The sequence below is a fragment of the Apus apus genome, chromosome 16 (assembly GCF_020740795.1).
Source record: "Apus apus isolate bApuApu2 chromosome 16, bApuApu2.pri.cur, whole genome shotgun sequence".
NCBI classification, from domain to species: Eukaryota; Metazoa; Chordata; class Aves; order Apodiformes; family Apodidae; genus Apus; species Apus apus.
The window spans coordinates 11,525,683-11,550,942 of NC_067297.1; the positions used below are offsets into that span (position 1 = coordinate 11,525,683).

Here is a 25,260-nt window from a genome sequence, read left to right on the forward strand (position 1 = left end):
TGCTTTCCTCAGCTTTGCCAGGGAAGGGTGACCACACCATCATCCATCCTCCTGAACTCTGTGCAATATCCTACTGTGTTCAACTTTGGCAATAAATTTCCTTCAGGACATGTAGATGTATTTTCACAGTGTATCATTGATTGCTATTGTAAGGGAGGCAGCTGAATCTCAAAGTCAGATGTTCTGAGTCTGTTTTCTTGCCTGCTTGGCTGCCCAGATGAGTGAAGCTCGGCCCCCGCTGGCAGGGCATGAGGAAGATGGAATTTTGTAACTTGTGGCTGAATGAGGTCCTGGCAGGATTCCATAAAAAAATTTGAGTGTCACAGTGTTGCATTTCATGTCATTCAAGCCTCCCATTCACCAGCACGGGCAGGGCATTAACGCTTCACTCACCACAGGCAGCACACACCAGCTCAGCCCGGACAGGCTGGCTTTTGCAATTCCAGGTTGCTTTCCCCAGACCAGTTCCCGTGTTCGACATTATTCTTAGGATCCTGCCCAAAGCACAACGTGTTATTCCTACCCTGCACGCAGCAAGCGGCAGGATTTGGACTCAAATCATTCCAGGGCACGTTTAATTTACCTCCACCGATTACTCCGGAGCATCTCTCGCTACACACGGCGAAGGAGGAGAACATTTAAAAGCGCAGAGTCACACCTGAGGGCACAAACGCTGAGAGTTTTAACCAGGGTCTCACCACCCTCGTGGCGAAGAATTTCCTCCTCCTGTCTAACCTGTATCTCTGCCAGCTTTAATCCACAACCCACCGTCCTGTCGCTTCCTGCTCTGGTGAACACCCCCTCCCCAGCTTTCCCGCAGCCCCTCCAGGCACTGGGAGCTGCTCTCAGGTCTCCCCAGAGCCTTCTCCTCCCCAGGCTGAACGACCCCAGCTCTCCCAGCCTGTCCCCAGAGCTCCGGCCCTGGCATCGCCTCCGTGACCGGCTCCGAGAGCCGCGCGTCCCCGCGCCGGGGGCTCGGCCCAGCGTCCCCCCGGCTCTCCCCGCGGGGCCCGCAGCCCGGGGCCTGCGCGGAGCCTCCCCCGGCCCGCCCGCCGCCCGCCATTGGCCCCCGGCCCCGGGGGGAGCCGGCCCGGCCGCGCCCGCCCTCCCCGCCGCGCCCCTCGCCGCGCCCGGCCAACTTTGAACACCCTGCCCGCCTCCTCCCCGACCTCCCCCCCCCCCGGCAGCCCCGCTCCGGGCCGGCCCGCCCGCCGGGCCCGCGTGAGGCGGGGAGGAAGGGGCGGCTGCGGGGCCGGCCCGGCGGGAGAGCGGCCGCCGCCTATGAGGGCGCCGCGGGGCCGGGGGAGCCATGGACGGCGGCGGGGACCCGCCCGCCCTGGAGAAGAACGCGGCGGAGCTGACGGTGATGGATGTCTACGACATCGCCTCGGCCGTGGGGCAGGAGTTTGAGCGGGTGATCGACCAGCACGGCTGCGAGGCCATCGCTCGCCTGATGCCCAAGGTGGTGCGGGTGCTGGAGATCCTGGAGGTGCTGGTCAGCCGGAACCAGATCAACCCCGAGATGGAAGAGCTGCGCCTGGAGCTCGACCGGCTGCGCCTGGAGAGGATGGACCGCATCGAGAAGGAGAGGAAGCACCAGAAGGTGCGGGAGGGGAGAGGGGAGCGGGGCAGGGCTGCCCTTGCCCGCCGCGGGAGGCGGAGGGGCCGGCTCCCGGCTCCCCCCGAACGGGGTGCGGGCCCCGCCGCCCCCCGCAGCCCTTTCCCGCAGCCTCTGGGGGAAGCAGAAGGCGAGGCTGGGGTGCGGGTGCGGCCCGGCCCGGCTCACGGGCTCGGTGATGCTGCCGCAGCGTCGCTGAGGGTTTGGGTGTGTTGTTGTTGTTGTGATCTATTATTATTTTTTTCCTTCCCTCCTGGAAGTTTCCTTCCTTTTCTCCACCCCTTCTCCAGTTACTGCGTTTCCTTCCCGCTGTGTGTCCCCGGTTAGGACTCCTGCTCCATCCCCTCTCCTGCTCCATCCCCTCTCCTGCTCCATCCCCTCTCCTGCTCCATCCCCTCTCCTGCTTCCTGGCAGGTCAGGAAAGGTCATTGGCAATAATATACTTTTCTCTCCAGAGGTGTGAATTATTTAGGAGTCTAGTCTTCCTGGTGCACTCATCGGGTAGGAAAGTCATAGAAGAGATGGAGGACCAAGTGATTTCAGGGCAGTGTTAGAGCTGAAGAGTAGGAAGAGCACCCTCCCAGATTCCTGCTCCATCCTCTGTTGGTAAGATGTCCCTCAGTTTGATCTGGGATGGTCACAGTGTTCCCTGACCCCTCTCCTGTGAAAGCCCAAGGTAGAGATCATTTCCCATATCCTATTACCCTCATGTGGCAGGACAGCATGAGCTGTTCCACTTACTGCAGTGGAAGTGGCAGATCTGCTCTTTAAACCCTCCAGATAACTGATTTAAAGAAATGGTTCTTCTAGTGAGTCACTGTGCTAAATCACCACTGCTGCCTCATGCCGTTCCTGCCTGGACACACAGATTCAGAACAAAGAGGAGGCAGGGAATTTCTGAAAAAGAAACTTCAAGAGTTAGCTTTAAATAACTTCAAGTTTTAAAAAGAGCTAAGGGACTTTCACTTAGCATACGAAAAATCCAGGGTAATTCCTACAACATTTTGCAGAGGATGTCTCAGGGCACTGTCTCTGGAAAGGATGTTAGAAGATCTTTAATACATAGAGCCCTAGTAAGTCTCCAGAGCATGAAATAAGAAAGATTAGAGAGCAGACAAAAGTACATGTACCAAACCTGTGCCTTTGCCTTCTGACAGACCCAGCTTTGAGGCAGGTGAGTGGTCCTGTACGTGTCTGGGCCCTCTGCTAGAATCCAATTAGCTCTTCCTGAGCCCTGGGTGCCAGAAGGATTTTTTGAGGGGATGTCACCTCTGGGAAGAATTGTCCTAAGTCCCATCTCCCCGTTGGTTACACAGTGGGCTCTGGATTGCCAGTCAGCAGTCCTGCTTTATCTCAGATATTAACAAAATGCTGTGTGGTGAAGCTGAGCTGGGCTGGTGGCAACACCCAGTGCCATTGTAGAGGCTGCTCACGGTGTAGGGGCTTCTGAAGTTCATCTACGTGTTAACGAGTTCCCTAAGCACATCAGCTGTGTAACACTCTGCTTCTCAGATGGCAGCTTATCCCCTACCAGCTAACCACCTCTACTCTGCCAGCTTCTCTGATAGTCACAAAGTAGCTCACAGAGTGTTCAGGCAATCCAGATGAAATTTTGGTGGAAAGATTTTTAAAGGGAAAATAAAACACACGATACATACGTATTTCTTAATCGAGTTGATTCCCAGTGCACTAAGTCCCATTGGAGCAGTAGTGTCACATCCATCTCTCTTCAAGTGCAAGGGTTTGAAGACTAAGTCTTCCACAGGACAGGTACTGGTAGGCAGAAAAACCCAGAGACTGAGAGCTATCTGTGACCCAAAAGCCTCCAAAAACTCATCAGAGAATGAATCATAGGATGGTGAGGTTGGAAGGGACCTTAAAGATCATCAGGTTCCAACCCCCCTGCCATGAGCAGGGACACCTCCCACCAGACCAGGCTGCACAAGCCTCATCCAACCTGCCCTTGAACACCTCCAGGGAGGGGGCATCAACAACCTCCCTGGGCAACCTCTTCCAGCACCTTCCTACCCTCATAGTGAAGTATTTATTCCTGATGTCTAACCTAAATCTCCTCTCTTTCAGTTTAAAATCATTCCCCCTTGTCCTATCACTGCCCTCTCAGGTGAAAAGTCCCTTCCCAGCTTTCCTGGAGCCCCTTCAGGCACTGGAAGGTGCTTTAAGGTCCCCCTGGAGCCTTCTCTTCTCCAGGCTGACCAGCCCCAACTCTCTCAGCCTGTCTTCAACCCAGACAAGCTTTTAATGGTCCTTGGCAAGCATCAGTTTATGAGACTGTAGCACTTGCCTATAAACCTGGCTTAGCAGTGCCTGGGATTTCCTGAGCTGGGCACCTGCAGGCCCAGAGATCTGTCTTCTCTGCCTGGTGCTTCTACTAATGAGGGTTCAGAAGTTCATTTCTGTTCCAATTCATTGGGCTTTTCAACAGCAATAAATAAGTTTTGCCTAGGCAAGTATTGGTCTAGTTTGTAGAGCAGTCACATATAAATGATACGTTTAGATCATTTGGGGGTTTTGTGTGTGTTCTATCTTGTTTTCATCAGCATGCTTGTAACTGATGAATGTGCTGGTTTGTTATCTAAACTAGGTCAGCATGTTATTTTAGCTACAGAGTTATAATATGCAGCATCACTGTAAATAGTCCAGGTATTTGGCAATATAAAGTTTCATTACAGATTTGCTTTTCTCTCAAGATAAAGAGTTTCAATTAAATAGAGGTGATTAATTAAATTAATTATTTATATACTTTGTAGCAGTTAAGTCTGCACAGCCTACAACATCTCTATGTTATTTATAATCTATTTGCATATAGTGTTTTCTACAAAACTTGAAGCACTCCCAGGCATGATGCAACGACAGCAATGCAATAATGGAATAAATGCTGGAATAAAATGGCATTTGGACCCGACAGGCAATAGGAACATGATTTCCCATTATCAGAGCATACATTCCAAGCAGAAAGCTGCCCTTTAATCTCTCAGCAGAGCTTATTTTAGCCTGGAGCTGTGCTTGGCGGGGCTGTTGTCTGGCTGTGTTTTGTTGTTAGGTAGGAAAGGGACACGAATGTCCATGTCAGCAAGTGACTCAGCCTGGCTCGGGTGACTGGCACGCAGCTTTCTTGTGTTTGAAGCACATACATGAACATGGAGCAGAGGATGCCCCCCACTGCAGAAGTATGATTTAAGGCAAAGGCTTTTGGAACAAGTAAAGCTCCAAATACAACTGGTTTTCCTTGAGGAGTTTATATGTTTCGTCCTAATTTGACCTTTGCAGGGATTGGTGACAGCTGCTCTTGACACAGTGTCCTGACAAATGGGAGTTGTTGTTCTGACTGGCCAAATGTAGATGCCACTCAAGACATTCCATATAGAACAACTTCCATGAGACAAAGCACAGTTTTGTGTTTACTGGGTGGATGAGGAGCTCTGGGTTTGCTGCAGGGTATCACACACTCAGCATTGTGCTCTTGTGTTTCATAACAGAAATCGAGCTGGAGATGCTGCTCCTTCCAAACGAGCAGGTCTAACAACGCTGGGCCGTGTTGCTGGGGCAGATACAACAGCCCTGGCTGCTGCTTCCTGGGCTGCAGGAGGGAATTCCTGCTCACCTTTGCTTATCTGATCTAACACAGAAGCCTCTTTAATATAATCCTCACAGCAAAACGAGGCAGAAGGAGCCACCCTTTTGGGTAACTTGCACATCAAAAAATGTTTCCATCAGGAATTATCTCCTCACGTCTTTACATTCAGAGCACAAGGAGACTTTGGTGGTTGGTTACTTGATGCTGGCATTAGAGAAGCAGATGTCTTCTCAGAAATTCAAAGCAGTCTCATTTAATTGTTTTCTATAAGAATCATAGTAGGACTGTTACTAGTTTCATCTGTAAATAGTCCAGTCACAGACTTTTAACATGTTTAAATAAATGTGTTGTCCTGGTCTGCCCCTTAGGAATTAGAACTGGTGGAGGATGTCTGGAGAGGGGAAGCACAGGACCTTCTTACCCAGATTGCACAGCTGCAGGAGGAGAATAAACAACTGATGACAAACTTGTCTCACAAAGACATTAATTTCACAGAAGAGGAATTTCAGAAGCATGAAGGCAAGTTCGATGCTTCAAATTCAGTATTTGCTTTTTGATAAAAACTAGTACTTTATCAAAATATTTTGACTGGATTTTCTGGCACTTTTTTCTATAGATTAATACAGGTCTGGACTTCGGGAGTTTGTTTTGGTTTTTTAACCTGATTAGAAAATCTCTGGATACATGATGACACTGCAGACATGATAAGAGGAGGGGGTAGGAGGGAAAGAAAAGCCTGAACAACTTCTTGTTTGGCTCAGAAGTATCTCTGAGGGTGAAGCTTCATTTTTTGGTCTATCAATTTTTTTTTTCTCTTTTTAGTTTGCATTTTGCTATAAACATTCTTAAGCTCTCCTTATATTTCCTAATACAAAGGGAATAACCCATTCAGCACCATTCAGCAATGCTTATTTCACACCATTGTGCACAAACATAAGTGCAACTGTTGATCTGCTCAGGATAACTTTGTAAAGAATTGAGGCTGATTTTACTTGGTTCACCTGCCTTTAGGGTTCCCTCACTTGTTTGGGACTTACAGTCAATTTAGAACAAGTGAAGAGAGAGATATTCTTTTCCAGACACGGGAGGTTGGGATTTAACACAGATGCTGTAGATGGATAAAACTCTGCCCAATCCTGCAGAAGTTGCACTTGCTGTCTCCCGGAGGCCTAGTGCTTCTCACTTGCCATGGAGAGGAGAATAATGACATCTTCAAAAAGTACATATTGTTAAACCTCTCAAGATCACAGCTTTTTTTAAGCAAATCAATGCTTTCAATTTAGGAATCAATTAATGGCAAAGAAGTAGCTCAACATCAGCCTTAAAACCTCCATGGAGAATTTCAGACTGGCAGTGATGAATCACGGGCCGTGGAGACTGTGACATCTTATTACAAAGAACCAACTTCTCTTTTGTTTTCTTTTTTCTTTTTTTTTTTTTTCCTTTTCTATTCTTTTTTTTCCCTTCCAGTGGGTATCTAGCTCCCTGCAGCTCATGTGCTTGTATTTAAATATAGCCATACTCTCCCCATTCAGCTGGCCAAGCAAATGCCAGGCATGCTTTTCATGTTATTTTTACTGTGTCTACCCAAATATGATAACACAAACAAAACCCATAAACCAGTGCCAGAGACCAGATACTGGGATCACTGATCTTCTTTGGCCAAAATCATCAGTTTAAGTCAAATCACCTTCATTTATAGCAACCCCGTCTTATTATTGGGACCTATGATATGAAACCCAACTGCTTTCCTTTTAGGAAATCTTGACATTAATGAATGGGGATAAATTTGTCTCCAATGACTTGTTTGTATAGTGTCAAAAAGCAGACCTGCTGGTTTTTTTCAGTCTCCATTATTTGATCTGATGTGTATAGAGTCTACAGAGGCAGGTTTTCAAGCTCAGGACTTTGTTAGCTGGACTGACTTTAACCAGACTCCAGCCTTCATATCTCAGCATGATTTAGTATTGTGCTGATGTCTCCCCTGAGCAGATAGCCCCTGGGAATCACAGCTCGCCAGGCAGTTAAAGGAGTTATTTTTAGCACCAGCAACAGAGGCCAGTGGTTTGGGTGTGCAAGACACTGAGATTCAATCCTTGCCAATTAATAGTCACATCAGAGCCTCACTTGAGCATAATGGAGGTGATTGATTATGAGAGAGGCAAGTGCAGTCCTCTCTCAACAGGAGTGTTCTGCTGGGAGTCTGAGCAGGGCAGGGATCACAAGAAAGGACTTGTTGCAGAATATTAACTGCACAGGAGGGGCTAAAGAGGAGTCTGCAGCACCCATTCATGCAGCATCCATTAATGCAGCTCCTGATTGGAATCTCCTGGTAAAGTGCCACAGGCAAACCTGACCCAAGGTGTGTCAGACAGGACTGGGCAGGCTGCTTTCCAGGGCAGCAGAGGAGCTGCTGCCCCAGGGGAATGCAGGATGGCAGCAGCTAGGAACCTCTGCCAGGCTGCTGTGGAACACACCATTAATTCCCTTTCAAAAGTGGAGGCAAACTTTTACTCTGAATATGTAGGTAGTAGTGTAGTGCCACAGTGGCACTTTGGCCTGTTGGGATAGATGTATAAACACAGCAGAAAACAGGTCACTAAACGTTGACATAAAGGATGTTCTTTTTTTTCCCCATTGATTTTACTTTTTTGTTTAGTTTCTTTTTTAGCTGCTTTCCTTTCCTTTGCTCCAACAACGCTGTGGTCACAGCCAGCAATTCACAGGATGTGCCTGGGGAAGCCAGCTGGGTGTGCCATTTAAGATCTTGCAGATATTAGACTTTGTATCATTTAGAGATAATTACTTCACATTTAGAGCACTTGGTGATTTCCCTCTCCTCTTTGCCAGTGCCTGAGGAAATGGAAGGAGGTGTGACTGTTTCACAAACACTTCCCACCTTTCCTTTCCCCTCCTCCTGAAATAAAAAGGATAATGTAGTGATCTGTGCACTCAGTTGAAGCTTTTTAGGTCCACCAAATGTTAGGGAGAAAAATGAGCACAGTGGGAGGAAAAGCAGTCAGAAATGAAATGGTACTTAATTCTTTAAATAGCACCTGCTATCTAGACATCTCAAAGCATCTCACAAGTATTAATAAATGTAGCTGCACTCACTATTCCTAACTCCTACTGGGGTGAAACCACCAGTCTAAAGTTTCACTGCAGTCCCTCTCTACTCCAAGGCAAAGTTTGGGATTTTTTTTTTAATTATTTTTCAGTACAGCTGATGTTTTAGGCCCCAGCCCTGAGACTGGCTGCACAGGGTGGATCCAGGAACCTCTGAGTGGGGTTTGTGGATACAGCAGTGAACCAGACCTGTGTTGTGGTAGGAGAGTGTGGATCTTTCAGAAGTTAAGTAGGAGTTTGTGTCAGTGTCTACTTGTCCTCCCTGGTGGGTATGAGCTGTTAGCACAGTGGAGGATTAAAATTGTCCTACAAAGAGCTAGAACATAGAGCAGAGAGATGATAAGGACCAGGGCCCAGAAATAAAGCAGGCAGACTTCCCACAGAACTAAGATGAGAATGTAATACTAGAATGTGAACACCATGTGGCTCTCAGCTGTTTCCTGGAGTCTGACAGGAACAGGTCCTCTGAAGCAAATTCCTGGCCAGCCACAATCACCATCCCCTTTCCCAGCAGGGCAGTTCTCTGCTGTACCACAGCTCTGGTCCCCTAGCAATGAGGGATGGGAGCTGCTCTTCCCCTCTTTGCAGTGCTGTGCTTTTGATGCCTGCATGGGAACCCACAGGTGCTGCAGGAGTGCACATCCACCCAAGAGTCACTTGTTTCTCTCTCTCTGAGATCTCCCTGAGGTCTCTCTCAGGTTTGTCTTGCTCTACTGTATTATCCATTAGCTCAAACTGCAGGTGACCTGTGAGCTGGAGTTCCTAAAGGCATGCAGCCTACATGCTCTTGTGGGAGCAACTTTGGAATGCTCTGATGAGGGAAGCACATAACCAGAAAGTCTTGAGCTGATAATAGAAAACAGAGACTTGGCTGGCTGACCACATTTGCTATGTATGCAGCATATTTCTGATGTGGGAACTGCTTTAATATATTAAAAAGGAAGTGGCTTTCCAGCCACTCCTGAGGGCTGAGTGAATTATCACCACTCAGTTTGTGGATGGAGGAAGCTGAGGACTCAAGTAACTCCTTTGCCAAAGGTAATAGAACAAGACAGCAGCAGGCCCTGGCTTGGAGCTCCTGCTTGGACTGGACTTTAGCCAGGGCAGCCACACACTGCCCTGGTCACAGCCACTCATCTTCAAGCCATCCTGTGGGATGTTGTGCAATGGGATTTGATGTGACAGTGTAGGACCATCAAACTGCATGTCCTGGGCAGTTACCAGAGCCTCTGAAGATCCTGCTTCATCTCCTGTTCACCCAACACAGAGCTGGGTTTCAACACAAAATCATTCTAGTCCAGTGCACCTCAGCTGGTTTGGCTCTAGATCCAGTCCACACCAGTGAGGTGCTGTTCAGATCTTGCTGAGGACACAGACCATCTGTTTTACAGCTTCCACAGGCTCCTGGCCACCTGATTCTACAGATTCTCACACAGATACCCAAGCTCCCTGGAGCACAGTGTGAACACTGATGTGAAAGTACCTAGGCAGCAAGATGTAGCAGTGTCACTCTGCTGTTATAAATGTTTCTGAGGTCTCTCAGTTCATTTTTTAAGGAGTTCCTGTGGCTTTATGGAGGGGGTTGTGTCATCTGTATTTCCTATTACCCTGGAAGTAACCTTCAAAGCATCTTCCAACAGCTTCTCTGTAATTCTACCAGCAGGCAACTTCCAGAATCTTTACCTCAATATTTCCCACTGTTATTGTTCTCAGTCTCAGCAGCTCCTGATTGTCCTCAGTTTGTTTTCTGTGTTCTTTTTTTTAACCAGGAATGTCAGAGAGAGAGCGGCAAGTCATGAAGAAGTTGAAGGAAGTGGTAGATAAACAGAGGGATGAAATCAGAGCGAAGGACCGGGAACTTGGACTTAAAAATGAGGACGTAGAGGCTGTAAGTGCCTCTTAGGCTTCCTGTTCCTCTTCTTTCTCACCCCTACTTCCATAGCCTGGTTTCCCACACCAGGGATGCACTGTGCTTACCTCTTTGCACAGAAGGGGGCAGGAGGAAGGGGCCTGAACCCAGCCCAGCTCATTTACTTTAGCCAGCAGTGAGCAGAGGGTGATGGAGAGGATGGGTGGCCCTGGGGACCACAGCACACAAGACCTGGGTTTAGTCACCCCTGTGAATCAGACTCTGCTGTGACTTTGGGAATCACATGATATCTTGGTTCTTTCTGTGTCAGGAGCAATGACCTCCTTACCCATATTTTGCTTCCCATCCTTCAGCTGCCTCTTCCCCTGAGGCTGTGGGACTTTCCTGGTGCTAGTGATGCCAGACCTAGATGATCTCTGCTCTACCCACAGGCCACTGGCAGGTGCTGTGGCCTTTCCAGTTGGTTTTGTCCAAACAATGCCCAGCAGGTCACATCCTGCCTTATAAGAGAGCCTAGGAGCTCAAAGCAAAGCACTTAAAAATTGAAAACTAAGGATTCCTCTGTCTCATCCTTCTCTCTGGGTTAAGATTTTATTCAGAATCCCATAAGCCACCCTGTCCTTGAACTTTGCTTTTCTGAAACGTTGTATCAGAAGTGATGGATTTGTTTTTAGCTGGAGAATTCCCCCTGCTAAGGGAAAAAAAAAATGCCTCTTTAGTTTGGAAACCAATTAAGTTGTGGTGCCTGCAACTGTAGGAGATAATTAGATACTAAAAAAAAAGACAAGCATGTGGGGGAGAGAAGGAGCAGGGAGAATTTTCCAGATTAAATTAAACAGGAACCCACTACTTTTTATTTACCATGGTGTGTGGGGCTGAGCCATCACAGCTGAGGGCTGAGTGGGTGCTGACTTATTGCATCAATGTTTTGCAGCTTCAGCAGCAGCAGAACAGGTTAATGAAGATTAACCACGACCTGCGCCACCGGATCACTGTGGTGGAGGCTCAGGGGAAGGCGCTGATCGAGCAGAAGGTGGAGTTAGAAGCATATCTGCAAACCAAGGAGCAGGAGATGGGCAACCTGAGAGCAGAGCTGGGGAAACTGAGAGAGAAACTGCAGGGGGAGGACAACCAGAACGGGGAGGAAGTAAAGGTAAGGGGCACTTTTAAATCACTTTTTTAAACAGCCTTTGAAAAGCTTTGGACTGTGTACCTCTTATTTGTGTAAACGTGATGGATACAGATCAGAGGCAATGGTGGGACTCAAGGAGAGCATCTCCTGTTCAGTAGGAGGTACAGAGAGTAACATCACTCATTGCACTGGGACAGGAAAGGCCCTGTTAGGATGGATGATCTCCCGGTGGAACAAACTCTTTCCTAAAGAAGGGAACTGGTGGCACTGGGGCAGAGTGGCAGCACAGGTGGCAGTGGGATGTCTGCACTAGAGACCTTCTCTGCCTTGAGACCTGGTGCCCATCATACATCCTAGGGAGTGCAACCTTTGGGTCGTGCACCAGGCTGCAGAATTCACCAGGTACCAGAACAAATCACTGTTTCAAAGAGAGTTTTCTATTAAAAACTTGGTGAGGCAATCCAAAATCTCCAGGGTATCAGCTGTTAGTTTGTACTGGAGGCTCATGGTGTTTTGGTTGTGCTGTATTAGTATTTTGGGGTTTGTTTTGTTTGTACACACCAAGCCCTTCCCCCAAAGGAAAACGAGCTGATCCTTTAACAGTCTGAGCTTTTCCAAAGATAAACAGCCTTGTGAGGATGCAAATATGCAAGCCCCACCGGGACCCAAAGGGGCTGTGCACTGATGGTGGTGGCATGTGAACCACAGCAGAAAAGAAATGGTGTCAGTGAAGTCCCAGAGGCAATGCAGGACTCAGCACACTTGGTCCTTGCAGTGCTCATGGCACTTATGATCTGTCAGGACTAAGCTGCCCTTCTGCTACCAAATCTATATATGAATATTTAAAGGCACTTTTCAGAGGAACCAACTTTGGCCTTCTTTCTGCTTTAGCTTCCTGTTAGAGTTTGTGCAGTCAAGTGTTCCTAGCACCAATGTTCACGAAAAGCAAATGTTACTGTTTGCATACTCAAGTACTTGCAGGAATAGGCAAAGTGACAGTCTGCAGATGCAGCTGGTGCTGAGATCAGAGCAGTAGGAATGGAGACTTGAGGGGAGCTTCCTGAGAAAAAGATGCGTCTCTGATCTGTTGCATCCCTTAGTCCTCTTTATGGTTCCCATTAGTTTTCTTTGTGCATATGACACCACTTCTGCCTTACTAAAGAAAATGTGCTGGATTTCCCTTTCCTAATGCTGCTCTTAGAAGAGTGCAAAATAGGAAAGTTCATGAAAGAACTTTGAGGAGCACTATCACACAGAGCTGTTTGGCTGGATGTCTTGGTAAGAGCTCCAGTACCAAGCAGGATTGTAACTACCTGATAGTTTGCAGCAGAGTGAAGCATCTGATTCATTTGTCATAGGCAGGAATATACATGAAGAAGCAGAGGTGAAGGCTGAGGGGGTGCCCTGGGCCCCCGGGATGTGACAGCCAGTGTTGTGTTAAGATGTCACAGCTGAATTGGGCAAATACTGCATTCATAACGAAAAGGATGATTTCATTGCTGTTAATTCAGCCAGGACATCCAGCTTTGTAAACGGGGCTGTGGAGCCTAGGCCTGGAGCCAGCAGGAGTGAAAGTGTCCTCAGTCTCTGGAGAGAAAGGATGCATTCTTCACCTCTCCAGCTCCCCAGTTCCGTGGCAATGGTGCCTCTTCTAATTAGGAGCCATTCCCTGCTCACTGTGCCAGGCTGATGGTTGGACAGGAATTGCAGTGACAAGCAGAAAGCCAGAATAGCTGCAGGCTCTGGAATGGACATTGCTTGTTGGCTTCAGTCAGGTACATTTGCTTTGGCTACAGGCTGCTCAGCCTGCTGATTTGAGGAGAATCTGGCAAAAATAGTTTATTTGGGCAAATGTGTGGGGCAAATCTTCAGCTTTGAGTGGCACAACAGTAGAGGACCTGAACGATGGTGTTCTGTGTGCTCTGTCTATACAGACCACATTTCTACAAGCAGTTAAGGACAAATAGTTCTGTGCAAGGGCTAGAGTCTAGCTGGGTGACAGGAAGCAGCCCCACAGGCCTGGGAATCCAGCCATGTGCATGGAGTGGAATTTCTGGCTTGTTGGGAGCCACAGAAACTGGGTGGTGGGAGATAAAATTCTTCCAAGCTTCCAGTGAACTCCTCAGAGGAAAGGAAGACGAAAGGCCACACGTGGCTTGTCATTCACCTGCAGTTTTCTTCCACTTTGTAGCTAGATCTTGTTGCTAGCACCAATCCTGCTTTTTAAATAAAGGCATTAAGGGGATATAAAAATAAATCTCCACTTAATATATTTACATTCAAAGGAGCTTTCTCTTTTTGGGAGGAGCTGGAAGGAGCTGTCATGATCTTTGCTACACATTTTTTTCAGTGTTTCTATACATGCCTGATGTTTGAGTTACCCCATTTGTTAAAAGTATTAATTCCTTAAACTGAACTGTTCATCACAAATCAGACCATACATTTTCAGTGGACTTTTTGGCAGTCTAGACTCCACAGGAGCTTCTCCACAAGAAAACTTATCACCTACCTATAAGGTGGCTCAGGTTGAACCCTGTTCTTCAGGCCTGCTAGAAATAATTGGGGTGTGTGTGTTTGTTTTCCCAAACATGTATCTCTGAAGGATTCCTGTGAGCACAGGGCTCTGATTGTAGGTCACAACGCTGAGGTCTTCCTCGTGTGTGAACTTCCCCAGGTGAAGAGCAGTAGGGCTCAGAGCATCTTTCAGAGGCTTGTCAGGGTCTCACCCCTCCTGTGTGTGTCATCAGGCAACCCGAGCATAGAACAGAACAAAATGATCAGATCACTGAGCTGTTCTTTCTGACAGTCTTGAACATGAAAAACAAGCTCTTCTTACATTTATTTCCTCCTAAAGTTGCTGTGTTTCTCTGAAAAGAGGATTTAATAGTGCTGAAAGGAGGAGGTTGGGAACTAGAGTGATAAATACTTCAAACTGCTCAGACATGCATCTGCCTGGTGAGTTTAAAGACCGTGTTTCACTTCCTAGACAGAACCAAACAATGATGACTGCCTCTCAGAGTCAGAAAAGATGGCAATGGACTTAAAAGATCCCAATCGTCCAAGATTCACGCTGCAGGAGCTCCGGGATGTCCTGCACGAGAGGAATGAATTAAAATCTAAAGTATTTTTACTTCAAGAGGAGCTTTTATATTACAAAAGGTAGGTTAGATCTCTCCTGTTGCATGCTGTACACAGAGGAGCCAGTGAGCAGGTCCAGAAACAATAAATGTGCTCCTAAATAGTGTCCAACAATATTATATTTCTGCAAAGGCTTAAAGTAGACATGACAAGGGTGCAGCTTCAGTTTGAATCTCGTTCCTCAACACTGATAACACTCTGTCCTTCCCTAACTCACAGGTTCCCCCTGAATATTGGATTACAAACAATTAATACTTTTGAATTTCAAAAGTTAGGATAAGAGTGAGTTTAAAATGAAAGTTCTAGAACTTTTATTCAAAGTATTCCTCTTCTCCCTCTCCTTGTCACAAGGGGTAGATAATATTCAAAGGAGCCCCAGTTCTAGGTGCTGTTCCTTGGCTGACAGAACAGTCTCTTTCAGTGAGCTTGGAACAGATCTTTTTGCATTTCTTCATCAATAATACTATTCAATACAGATTGAGTTTTAGAACTTAAAGCACTTCCATGGCTTGGGAGGAGAACATGAATTATCTTTTCTTTCTTTCAAGTGAGGAAACAGAAGAAGAAACTAGAACCCCTCAACCTACTCCCATAATTCAGCCAAAACCCTCAACTCAGCCTGAGTCTGGAATCAAACGACTGTAAGTAGCATATTTTCTAAGGCTGCTGGGTATAGTCTGCAAACACTAAATGTCTCCTATGGGTAGGATGATTTAAAAGAATTTAAACATTAATATAACTATATAACTACATCCCCAATGCATATGGGAGAGATGCTCAAGGAGTACTTGATAGGTACCATGAATCAGCAGTTGCTTTTGGGCAAAACTTTTGACTAGTTCTGGGTCAACTGTCAGTCTTGGATTATTCCCTGTGATGCCTTTTTGCTCCCTATGTGCAGGCAGCAGCAAGGACTCCAGCAGCACTCCATGTGCTCAGGCAGCCCACTCCAGTTCTAATGTTTCCTTCTTAAGTACAGTCTTCAGGCTAACCCAAAGAGCCTGGGTTGCAGTGTTTTATTATAGCTGGTATGCACTGGTGAACTCTCAAATACAGACACCTGATCTTCCCAGAGAATGTTCTTGTCTGGGCCACATAGCCTGACTCCACAGGGAGGTGCTTCTAAGTGTGGTCTCACCCAGAGCACTGCTCAGCCTGTCCCGTGTGCCCAGCACAGAATCAGTGCCAGACTTCAGTGTGCCAGGGTTGGAGGAACAATGCTTCTGTTCAACTGCAAGACCCAGTTCCTTAACACACAGATCCTAAGGTGGTGAAGTGTCAGGAACCACTGGCCCCCAGGTCATGCCTGGAAGACAAGCCAAGAGTGTTGTTCCCAAGTAACGCCAGCTGCAGCCCTGCAGAGGCTGGGCATGGAGACAGAGCTTTCCCCAGGACTTCTGTGCCCATTTCCCTGTTGCCCCAAGCCTTTAGACCCTGACTTGCATTCTGTGTACAGCACAGAAACCTTCTGTTTCCTGAACAAACCCACAGCTGGATGGCAGCTTTCTTGGCAATAAAGAACCCCACCTTCTTCTAGTGAAGTATTTAGTGTTGAATCTGAAGCATTTACTAGTGCACCACTTCAGTATAAAATCAGTGTTAGCCAATCCGTTTGTCTGTTGAAACTCCCTCCTTGTACATTTATTTATTCCAAATTAAGTCTTGTAACCTTATAGCAAGTATTTGGATTTTTGTGATACTGAAAACTTAACTTTTTAAACTGTACAAGTTATTTTGGAAGAGTCACTAGTTTCCACATAAAAAGGTCTTCTGTCCTGACCCCATAACTTTCAGGCCTTGTTTCATATTAGCAGCAGCCCTGTGAGAGGAAGTTCTGTTGGAAGATCTGGACTCATCCAAAACACCATGAAGTCAGGAGAACACTTTTGATTAATTTTGGGAGAGTCCAGCTTCTGACTCTACTGCTTTGTTTGCTGAGAGATCCTTCCTCTCACATGACCAGAAAATACACTTAGAGTTTGGACAGAAGTTCTCATTCTGCAACTGTGATGATAACAGCACTTTGTCTCACAAGATCCCTCATTTAAAGTTTCTCTTTTAAAGATATGTTAGTACTTTTTAGAGCTTATCCTGTTAAGGAGGGGGTGGCTGATTTTAGCTTCTGCAGTCAGTGATGATTGCAGTTTCCATGTTTGATTTATGAGGCAAAGGCAGCACAAAAATGTGAATAGGTTTTGTGAGGCAGAGCATGTGCTGGTGAGGTATCAGCTTTGACTCCACTCTGATCCATGTGTAAGCAACACAGGGAGCTGTGGCAAGAGGTACATCAGTGTTTTCAACCAGTTATCTCAGTGCTTTCTTCCTCTGTTAATTTACAGTGAAAACTTGTTAAGCATCAGAGCATTCAATCAATGCACATTTTCAGACACCTGCCTAATCTTTTTGTTTCTCAGGTTCTGTGTTAAAATCATACAACTAGACCCACACACAGTAAAACATAAAATCATGTTTTGTCCCCTTTCAGAAAAGGCAAGAGTCCTTTTCTGCCAGACAGTGGATGCCCATGTTAAACCTGCTGCTAAGATGAAATTACTTCCTTTAGCTGTCATGCTCTGGCCCCAGGTTTTCTTCTGTTCTCTCTTCATTTAGCCATCACATTAAATAAGGGAAGATAAAACTTTCCCCTTCAGTAACCTGAAGGACAGTAATAGTTTTCAAGTTTGTCTCATTCTTGCAGTCTGTCTGGATGGGATTTGCCTAGTGTGGGTTTCTTTTCTTTCTCCCATTCTCTGTGTGTGTTATCAAGAGTTTACTTGCAGGTGAGCTTTAAGAAAACAGGAAATGTCATTGCTGGGAAGAACCCAAGTTGCACACCAAGGGTAGCATCTGTTCTGTCCTGTCCTGACACCCTTCCTCCCCCAGCAGTCTGTGACTCTGTCACTGTCTTCTCAAGAGAAGTGTTATGCTTGCCTGCATCACATGCCCTCCTTTCCTTGACCACCCAGTATCTCAGGGAATGAGACAGATGTACATGTAGCCTGTGGCATCAGGTGCTTCTGTGCTGCATCCCCACAAAGGAAGGGAAACAGAAGTTACAGAAATCAACATTTTTTCACTCCCAGGGTTTGAATGTTTGGGGCAAACTGATCTCAGACTGACTGATGTCTGCATTTATCTCTGCCACATCACATGTCAGACTTTTGATGGAATAATGTAACTAGGAGGCTTTACTGAGGAGGAAAAGTAGGATTAAAAATGCTCCCTCTGTTTTGAGCAGGAAACACCCTTTTGTTTTCTCTTTAAGTATACAGGCTTGTTTGACATTGATGTAGTGCCTGAAACAGCCATAAGTTTTCTTCCTATAATTGCAGTCTACAAAAGCTGATGTGTCTGTCTCATTTCTGCAGCCAACAGACCCTGCCACAATGCTTGAAAATAGAAGTTGTAGCTACTGCTAATGATGCAACAATGTTTGCTTGTTTATTTTCATTTGGCATCTAAGAATAGCAGTTAGTGTAACTGTGTTGGGGAAAGCTGCCTTTGGTCACAACTGAAATGTCTCTCATTATTTCAACTTAATCTTTAATTGACATTAGTCCACAGTTCAAAAAAATATTTGGCACAAGGGAGAACTTCTGAGGAGAATCCTTAGAAAAACAGAGGGTGTTCCAGGTATGGATGAAGGTGTGTTGGCAGGTTTGTGTGGGGCTGGCTGGCACAGAGCACCTGCCCAGGGTGCTCTCTCAACCTCTACCTTGCATGAGTTGTATAATGCGTAGTGAAAGTGTTGAACTCTTACAAAGAAACAGTCTTGCTGCTGCCCAGCTAGAACCTCAAACCCTCCCTCTGGATTTGTATGTCAGTATTTGCAAGGCTGACTTTCCAAAGAATTTGTCTCGGCATGTTACCCCTGTCCAACATTAGTGTTGCTTGTTGAGAGACCAAAGGGACAGATGTTGCTGCTTGTGTCCCTTTTCCTACTCCTGCTGCCTGGTGGCACTGCTCAGGTCCCTTCAGTCATCTTTGCTTCTGCACCTGTGAAATGGGTGTCATTGATTCCCTTCCTTGCCCCTCCTTTTCCTTAGACATTAGGAGGAAATTCTTCACTGTGAGGTTGCTAAGACACTGGAACAGGTTCCCCAGGGAAGCTGTGGCTGCCCCATCCCTGGAATTTTTCAAGGCCAGGTTGGATGGGGCTTGGAGCAACCTGGTCTGGCGGGAGGTGTCCCTGCCCATGCAGGGGGTTGGATCTATATGAACTTTAAGGTCCCTTCCAACCCAAACCATTCCAGTTTTATGAAAGTGTTCCTGCTAAAGGAATTGTAAGGTTTCAAATGAGTATTTAGCTGCAGCAGTTGGCATCTCTGCATGTGAAGCAGGCTCTTTTGGAACAGACACCCAGGCCCTTTAACCTTGCATAGGAGGTTATTTCAAGATCAACCCTGTGATGTGGGTTTTTAACTTGAAACTATCAACTGTAACATTTGTAAAATCCTTAACTGTAATGCTGGTCCCATCTAACCCTGTTTTCTGTGCAAACACCCAGTAGCCACAGCAGAGCCCTGTTTTGTATTTCTTAACATACACCTTCATCCCTCATTTCATTCTGTATGTGCCTGTTTGTTTCTTGGGAAGAAAAATGTGCCCTCTGCTCTGCATTGCTAGAGGTGGTAACACCTTGATGAAATCAACCCAGATTGCAGGCTGCCTCACAACAGAAAAGTGGTATCTTTAAAAAATTCAAAAGCAATTTAAACTGTTTCAGTGACTGCTTTTTCTAAATAACAGTTTTTCACTGAGAGCTGTCTTGGGTGATGCAGATCCACCTCTCCCTGTAACGTGTCCTGTGTCGTAATTCAGAGTAACCCCGTGTATCATGTTTGCCTCTTTTCTTTTTAATGGAATGCTTTTTCTTTCCCTTGCTCCAGTCTTACCTCTTCTGTGTCTGTACTTTCCTGACCAGGATCTTTACAGCCATAATGCCCATGGTAGCAGCTGGATTGATTCCAGACGATCCCACATTGCAGCCAATAAGAAGACTTGTGTCCCTTGTAGGAACTGGGTTTTTTTTCAAATGTTTGGTACCGTGGTTTCCTTTTGCATGACCCCGTGTTAACCTGAACTGCTGGTTCCATTCTCATCGGCTGCCTGTGGGATCACAGCAGAACAAAGTGCCAATCAGAATGACCAGTCAGTACATGACTCATCCTAGTCCTCCATGCTCACCCTCAAGTCTTGACATTTTGTCACCTTTTGCCTTAATGTCTCCATGCTAAACCAGTCATTACTCCTCAGAAAATGGTTGCAGTAGGAAGTTTTAACCAGCATCTCTTCATTTTGCTTACTGAGTGTGCCTGTTCACAAGTCACACCAATGCTTTAGAAGAAACCCATGTCAGTCTCAGGACTTGTTACAACCCAGTTACATTTACAGAATGTAATGGCCGATATCTACATTAATTTTTAGTGTTAATTATAGGTTGTTGCTTCCATGCCTTTCTATCTATGCACTGTATGTTTTGTCTCTAATTATGTGTTTTGGAGTAGAGCAAACACTCTCAAGAATCAATTCTCATCCTATTCTTGGCTGTCTCTGGAAGATGGACTGATAATTGTTAATGCAAACTCACTTTGCATGAGAACTGCTGCTTTAGAGATCTTTGTATTTACAGCAGCAACACAGTAACTAAATTCTCTTCCTCCCCACACAGACATGCTTTTTCCGAACATTCTCCATGAGAGTTTTCTCATAACAATTTTCACTGTTTCAGAAGGAATTTTAAAAGCCTAACCCTTCTGCTTCATGTGGAGAATTTATGATCATATTTTTCTCTGAAGTTCATGATAAAGTGAAAAATTACTGAAATTTGACATTTGAAACTTACTGCATAAATACAGCAGTCCTTTGTGTGGCCTTCAAGATACTAATCCTGACCATGCAGGACCAAACATGCTCAGCAGAAAGTTCCAGTGACTAAACACTTCTTTCATCAGCTGGAATTGGGTCTGGCCCTGAAAAGACATGGCATATGTGTGGGAATTTATGAGCTCCTGTGGTGATGGTGGTAGAAAAGTATGAGGCTAATTAAGTGCAAAAGACTTATTTACTATTAGGGCTGCACATCTGAAGCAAGGAAATGCAAAAGTTCAGGTTCTGCTAGCAACTGTCATGCTGTTAGTCATCTGGCATTGCACTTGGGTAGCTTTCTAATCACTTTCTAATCAAAAAAGAATTATTCTTAATAGTTTTAATATTCTTAGTCATTATCATCATGCTTACCTGTATGTATGATAGGATCTTTTTTCAGGAAAGCTGCCTTAAACCTCATCTGACACTCAAACACAGCCTCCTGTGTGACTAGAGGTATGGAAGCAGAACCTCCCTGCTTGGCACAAGGCACCCTGGACAGCTGGGATCATTGTACTGAGAGGAGACAAAGTGGAGGGAGGAATGCTGAGGATGGTGGGGATGGACACAGGGTCAGGTTTAGGCCCTGACAAAATTCCATCAGCTGTCAAAGTTGAGTTTATATTTGCATAATCTCTGGCTGTAGAAGCATTCAGCAATTCCTGCCCTGGATCAGGACTGCTTGGTACTGAGCAAGCCAAACAATAGTTACCTCCTGGGGTGCTCCATCACAACCAGAAAGGTGTGCAGCCAACTGGAACCTTTGGTAGCTGGAACCACAACTTTTGCATTTCTCAGCAGACCTGAACGTTGCACTAACACCTCTTGTACTGAACTTGTGACGAACATGGAATTTCCCTAATCAAGTAACTTCATCCTGTACAAATAAGAAGCTAACTCTGGACTTTTCCAACTGCATTTTTTAGCTCTGTTGCCAGCTGGCAGTTTGCTGTTATATTCAATAGCTGTTGGTTTGTGTACGTCATTCCCTTAGAGCACCCAACCCATGTGACAGGAAATGACGTGCACACTCGTGTGCAACTTCCTCCTGCAAACTCTTGTGCACATTTGTGCATCTCTTCATTTATTTTTTTTTGCAAGAATCAAGTCAATGCATCAAAATCTGTGCACTTGATAAAAATGCGGAGGCTGATTTTCTTACAAATTTCCCTTAAAAACATTCTCTGTTTCTGCCTTATGGTACATCCTACATGCCAAAGATACCACTTTACTTATGCCAAGAGGCTAACGTGTGTTGTGTTGCTTCTTTACCTCAGGGCTGGGGAAGGGGGAATATTCATCTCAAATGATACCTGCACCTTGTAGAGTCAACAGCATTTAGAGCTTATTTGAAGCTTCCGTGGCCAAACTGCTTGAGATTGCAATGACTTCATCTCTAATAACATTCTGACATGCACTCCCATCAGGCTGCACTGCCTTGAGTTTTGCAGATGCAAAGAGATTTTTGTTGCTCTGTGTTTTGTTGTGCTGTGTATCATGACGGGTGTTTGAAGTGTTTTCAAGATGGTAAACAGTCCTCTTTCTTTTCTTTCCCCTCTCCTCCCTTCCTGGAAGGTTTAGTTTCTTCTCTCGTGATAAGAAACGTATGCAGGCATCCCAGAGAAATGTCCACTTCCAGGATACTTTTGGAGAATGGTCAAACTCAAATAGAGATGACACTTACACCGAACAAGGACAAGAAGCCCTGCAGCACCTGTGACTAAAACCTCGAGGTGTTCACTTTACTGCAGTAGATTTTTGACAGTCTAGTAACAAGAAGCTTCTGTAAACAAATCTGGCAGCTCATCACTTTTATTTGCCCTGCACACCTCAGTGGCTGTGTTTCAGATGTACTCAAAAGGGGTCCCTCCCTGTTCACTTCGTGACTTGTTTGCTGAAAACAGAATCCAAACTCTGTCAAAACAGTCACTGATGCCCTGGGACGTGGAAGCTTCTAGATGACTTGTTTTGTGCTGAATAACAAGTCTATGGTCTTGTTCATGCATTAACTACAGTAACACAAGCTTCTTTAAACCAAAAAAAAGGACCTGTGCCATTATTAGAGGTTTGTTTGCAGTGTACAATATCTAGTGGCGGAGACTCTTCTTCCCTGTTTAACACTACTGGTTGCTTGCTTTTTTTTTTCTGTAAGAGTTTTTTCAAGAGGGATATGACAGCTGGCCCCTCTCCAGGGCAGGTCACAGCACTGCTGTGTCCTGTCAAGTTCGGCTGGTGTCAAACCACTTGGAAATCACCTGACGCAAATGGATAAACTGGAGTAGCCTCGAGAGGGACAGTGAGTGTACATTTCCCTTGCTGCTTATAGTGCCTAAAGCATGAAGAAACCGACGTATGAGGGGTGCGTGCCTTGCGTTTTGCCATGAGTTCTGCAGTATTAATGGAAAGCAAATTGCTTATGAGGAGGAATTCTAACACTTGAGTTTCTTCCTTCTTACCAGGGACTTCCCCCTAGAGCAGCAGACAGCTGCTGTACAGGAATTAGGTCTCTTTCCCACAGACAGGTTTTTAATTAAGTCACACTCCACTTTTCTGTCTACATAAGACACGTCTGTCTACATACTGCCTGGCTTCAGAGCAAAAGACATCCTCAACTCGCTGACGTAAACTGTGTGAACTGACTTAGAGGTTATGTTTTCTGACTAGTCTCAACACTACCTGGGCAGAGCAATTCACTCCATCTGCAGGCTGCTTCACTGGTGTTGGTTGATGTTTGGGTGGCCTGCAGTCACAGGGGCTTACCTTCACAGCAAAAGCCCAGCATAGCTGAGCTGCCAAGAGGGGGGATTTCAATCTTCTTTGCAGTTGAGCTTGCAAGACCTCAGCTGCACTTACAATAACCACAACACTAAAGCCCCATGAGGTGTAACTGCTGTGTACAGTTTGGGGTTGGCACACACTCTGCCTCTGCACCACAGGCTCCAGCAGGGCACCTGGCCAGGGGGAGGGTGAACACATCCATGGCTTCTGGTAAGGGAGGTGCTGAGGTCATTTGTGAACTTGGCTGTACCTGAGCGAGTCTGTGGAGCACAAGAGCTGCTGGTAGGGAGCGTCTAGTTACAGGGCTGAAGGCAACTTCTGCTCATGTAGCTCAGAGCAGGGGGCTGTGAGCTGCTGTTGGCTGTTTACCCCCAACAACTACATCTGCTTGGCTTAGAGCCTCTTCTCAGGAGTGGCACCAGGAACAGGAAACAGTGCTCAGGCTGGAGTAAAGCTCCAACTACTCCAAACACTGAACACAGGAGGAAACCTCAAAGGACTAGATGAGGGCAACCTGGAGGGTTTAATGCAGGGCAGTTATCGATGCAGGGTGGTCCAAGACTGGATTCTTCAGTGTATGAGCAGCGAATGGTTCTTAGCCCATCTCTAGTGAAACTGTGCCAGAAACCATTCTTGGCAGTGGTGGGCTGAATGCTGCTCTGCCCCTGACTGTCACTGTGCTTCATTTTGAATATGGACCTTCCACATCTTCTAGTTAGAGAAAGTGTTTACTGTGCCTCCCTGGTGTCACTGCAGTTCAGGTCAGGGAGGAAATGTGGCCTTACATGAAAGACATCTGCGTTGGAAACAGTGATGGTAGCATTTGATGTCAGTATTAGGCAAATACACTTTTGCCTGGTTACATTTTGGTAACATGTCTTAAAGTTTCAGGCTCGAAGGAAGCTGTATCCATAGAGCAGTGGCACTTCCCCCCCTCCTTCTGTGTGAAAAGCAATTCTTAAAGGGGGGGGAGTGTCTTAATTTAATGATAATCAAGTTGCTAAGATCTCGACTTCACTTTCATATTAGAAAAAAAAGAATTACACTACAGTTATATCAGGCAGTTAAAGTAAATCGTGAGTGAAGCCTGTGGAGTCACTCATTGGGCACATGTAGGAGCGATGCAGTGATCAGAAACAATGCAAGGATGCAGCAGATGCACGGCCTGAGTAAGCACATCTCGTCTGAAATAGCTGAGAGCAATGAGCTGAGATAACAAAGACCAAACCGGTTTTCCCCAGCCCCTAAGCTGCTGCTTTACAAAGGATCCCCAGCCTAGTGCACATAAAGCTCGTCCCCCATTGTCAGGTCAAATCTGCCGCCTGTTCAAACACTGGGAGTGAGTGGTGCAGCCTCCCCCTCTCTTCCTGTAGCCCATTACCTCAAAAATCTAATTAGTTACTCCTGACCTGCTAGCATTAACCACTCCACTCCTCGTTCCCATGCTAAAAATGCCCGAGTTTATACACTCCAAGTGTCACCAGGAAGGATGGCCTGTAGGAAAGAGTATGTAAAAATTTGAAGATCTGTCATGTATTGTTTCTCAATATTCAAGTAAAATCTGCTTTTAGAAAAGGGGTCAGGATGTTGCCAGGTAAGGGGCATAATAATCCTGTCCACAACGTGCAGGATCACTGAAGTTTTTCTGGGTTGTTTTTGTTTTGTTTTGTTTTTGTTGGGCAGCGAATAATTTTAACAGTTTAATAAATATTTCTGAAAAACAGGTGTTTCTGCAAGACTTGTGTCCTTTTTATTTTGTGGAAAATTAATACCATCACTTCTTGGAGTTGCAGCACACAGGTCTGTGTCCTTTCCCTGAAAAACGCTTGTGCAACTCTTCAGGGAAATAAAGCCTCAAACTGGGCAAGGTTTAGGATAGGACCATTCAAAGGCTGACCAAAAAATACAGTTTAAGATACATTAGGAAATATATAGGAATGGCACGTGATGACAAAGAATGTGACAGAACCTCTTCTATAAAGCACTGCAAGCTCCTCAATGGAAGACACATCCAAGCTCTGAAACACTTTCCCTTCTGTTTTACCCAGTTCAGCCACAGCCAGCAGCAAAGCCCAGAGTCCAGAACAAGATTTAAACCCTGTGCAGTAAAGTCTTCAATGGCAGAGAGGGGGAGA

General features: G+C 46.0%; 1 protein-coding gene across 7 annotated transcripts; it reads left to right on the top strand.

Annotated features, from left to right (window-relative positions):
• Positions 1-1,112: 1,112 nt before the first annotated feature.
• Positions 1,113-24,848, top strand: RILPL1 (Rab interacting lysosomal protein like 1). Of its 7 annotated transcripts, none has more exons than XM_051634161.1 (8): positions 1,113-1,603; positions 5,582-5,732; positions 10,109-10,227; positions 11,144-11,362; positions 14,328-14,500; positions 15,028-15,120; positions 19,404-19,521; positions 21,923-21,964. In XM_051634161.1, exons 1-8 carry the CDS (start codon positions 1,310-1,312, stop codon positions 21,926-21,928), a joined length of 1,173 nt encoding a protein of 390 aa, XP_051490121.1. In that variant the 5' UTR covers positions 1,113-1,309; the 3' UTR covers positions 21,929-21,964. The 7 variants fall into 7 exon arrangements, with proteins under 7 accessions (XP_051490121.1, XP_051490122.1, XP_051490123.1 ...); XM_051634162.1 differs by having other exon boundaries at positions 1,114-1,603; positions 19,404-19,491; positions 21,923-24,848; XM_051634163.1 differs by lacking the exon at positions 19,404-19,521 and adding an exon at positions 18,037-18,112 and having other exon boundaries at positions 1,114-1,603; positions 21,923-22,022.
• Positions 24,849-25,260: the final 412 nt, after the last annotated feature.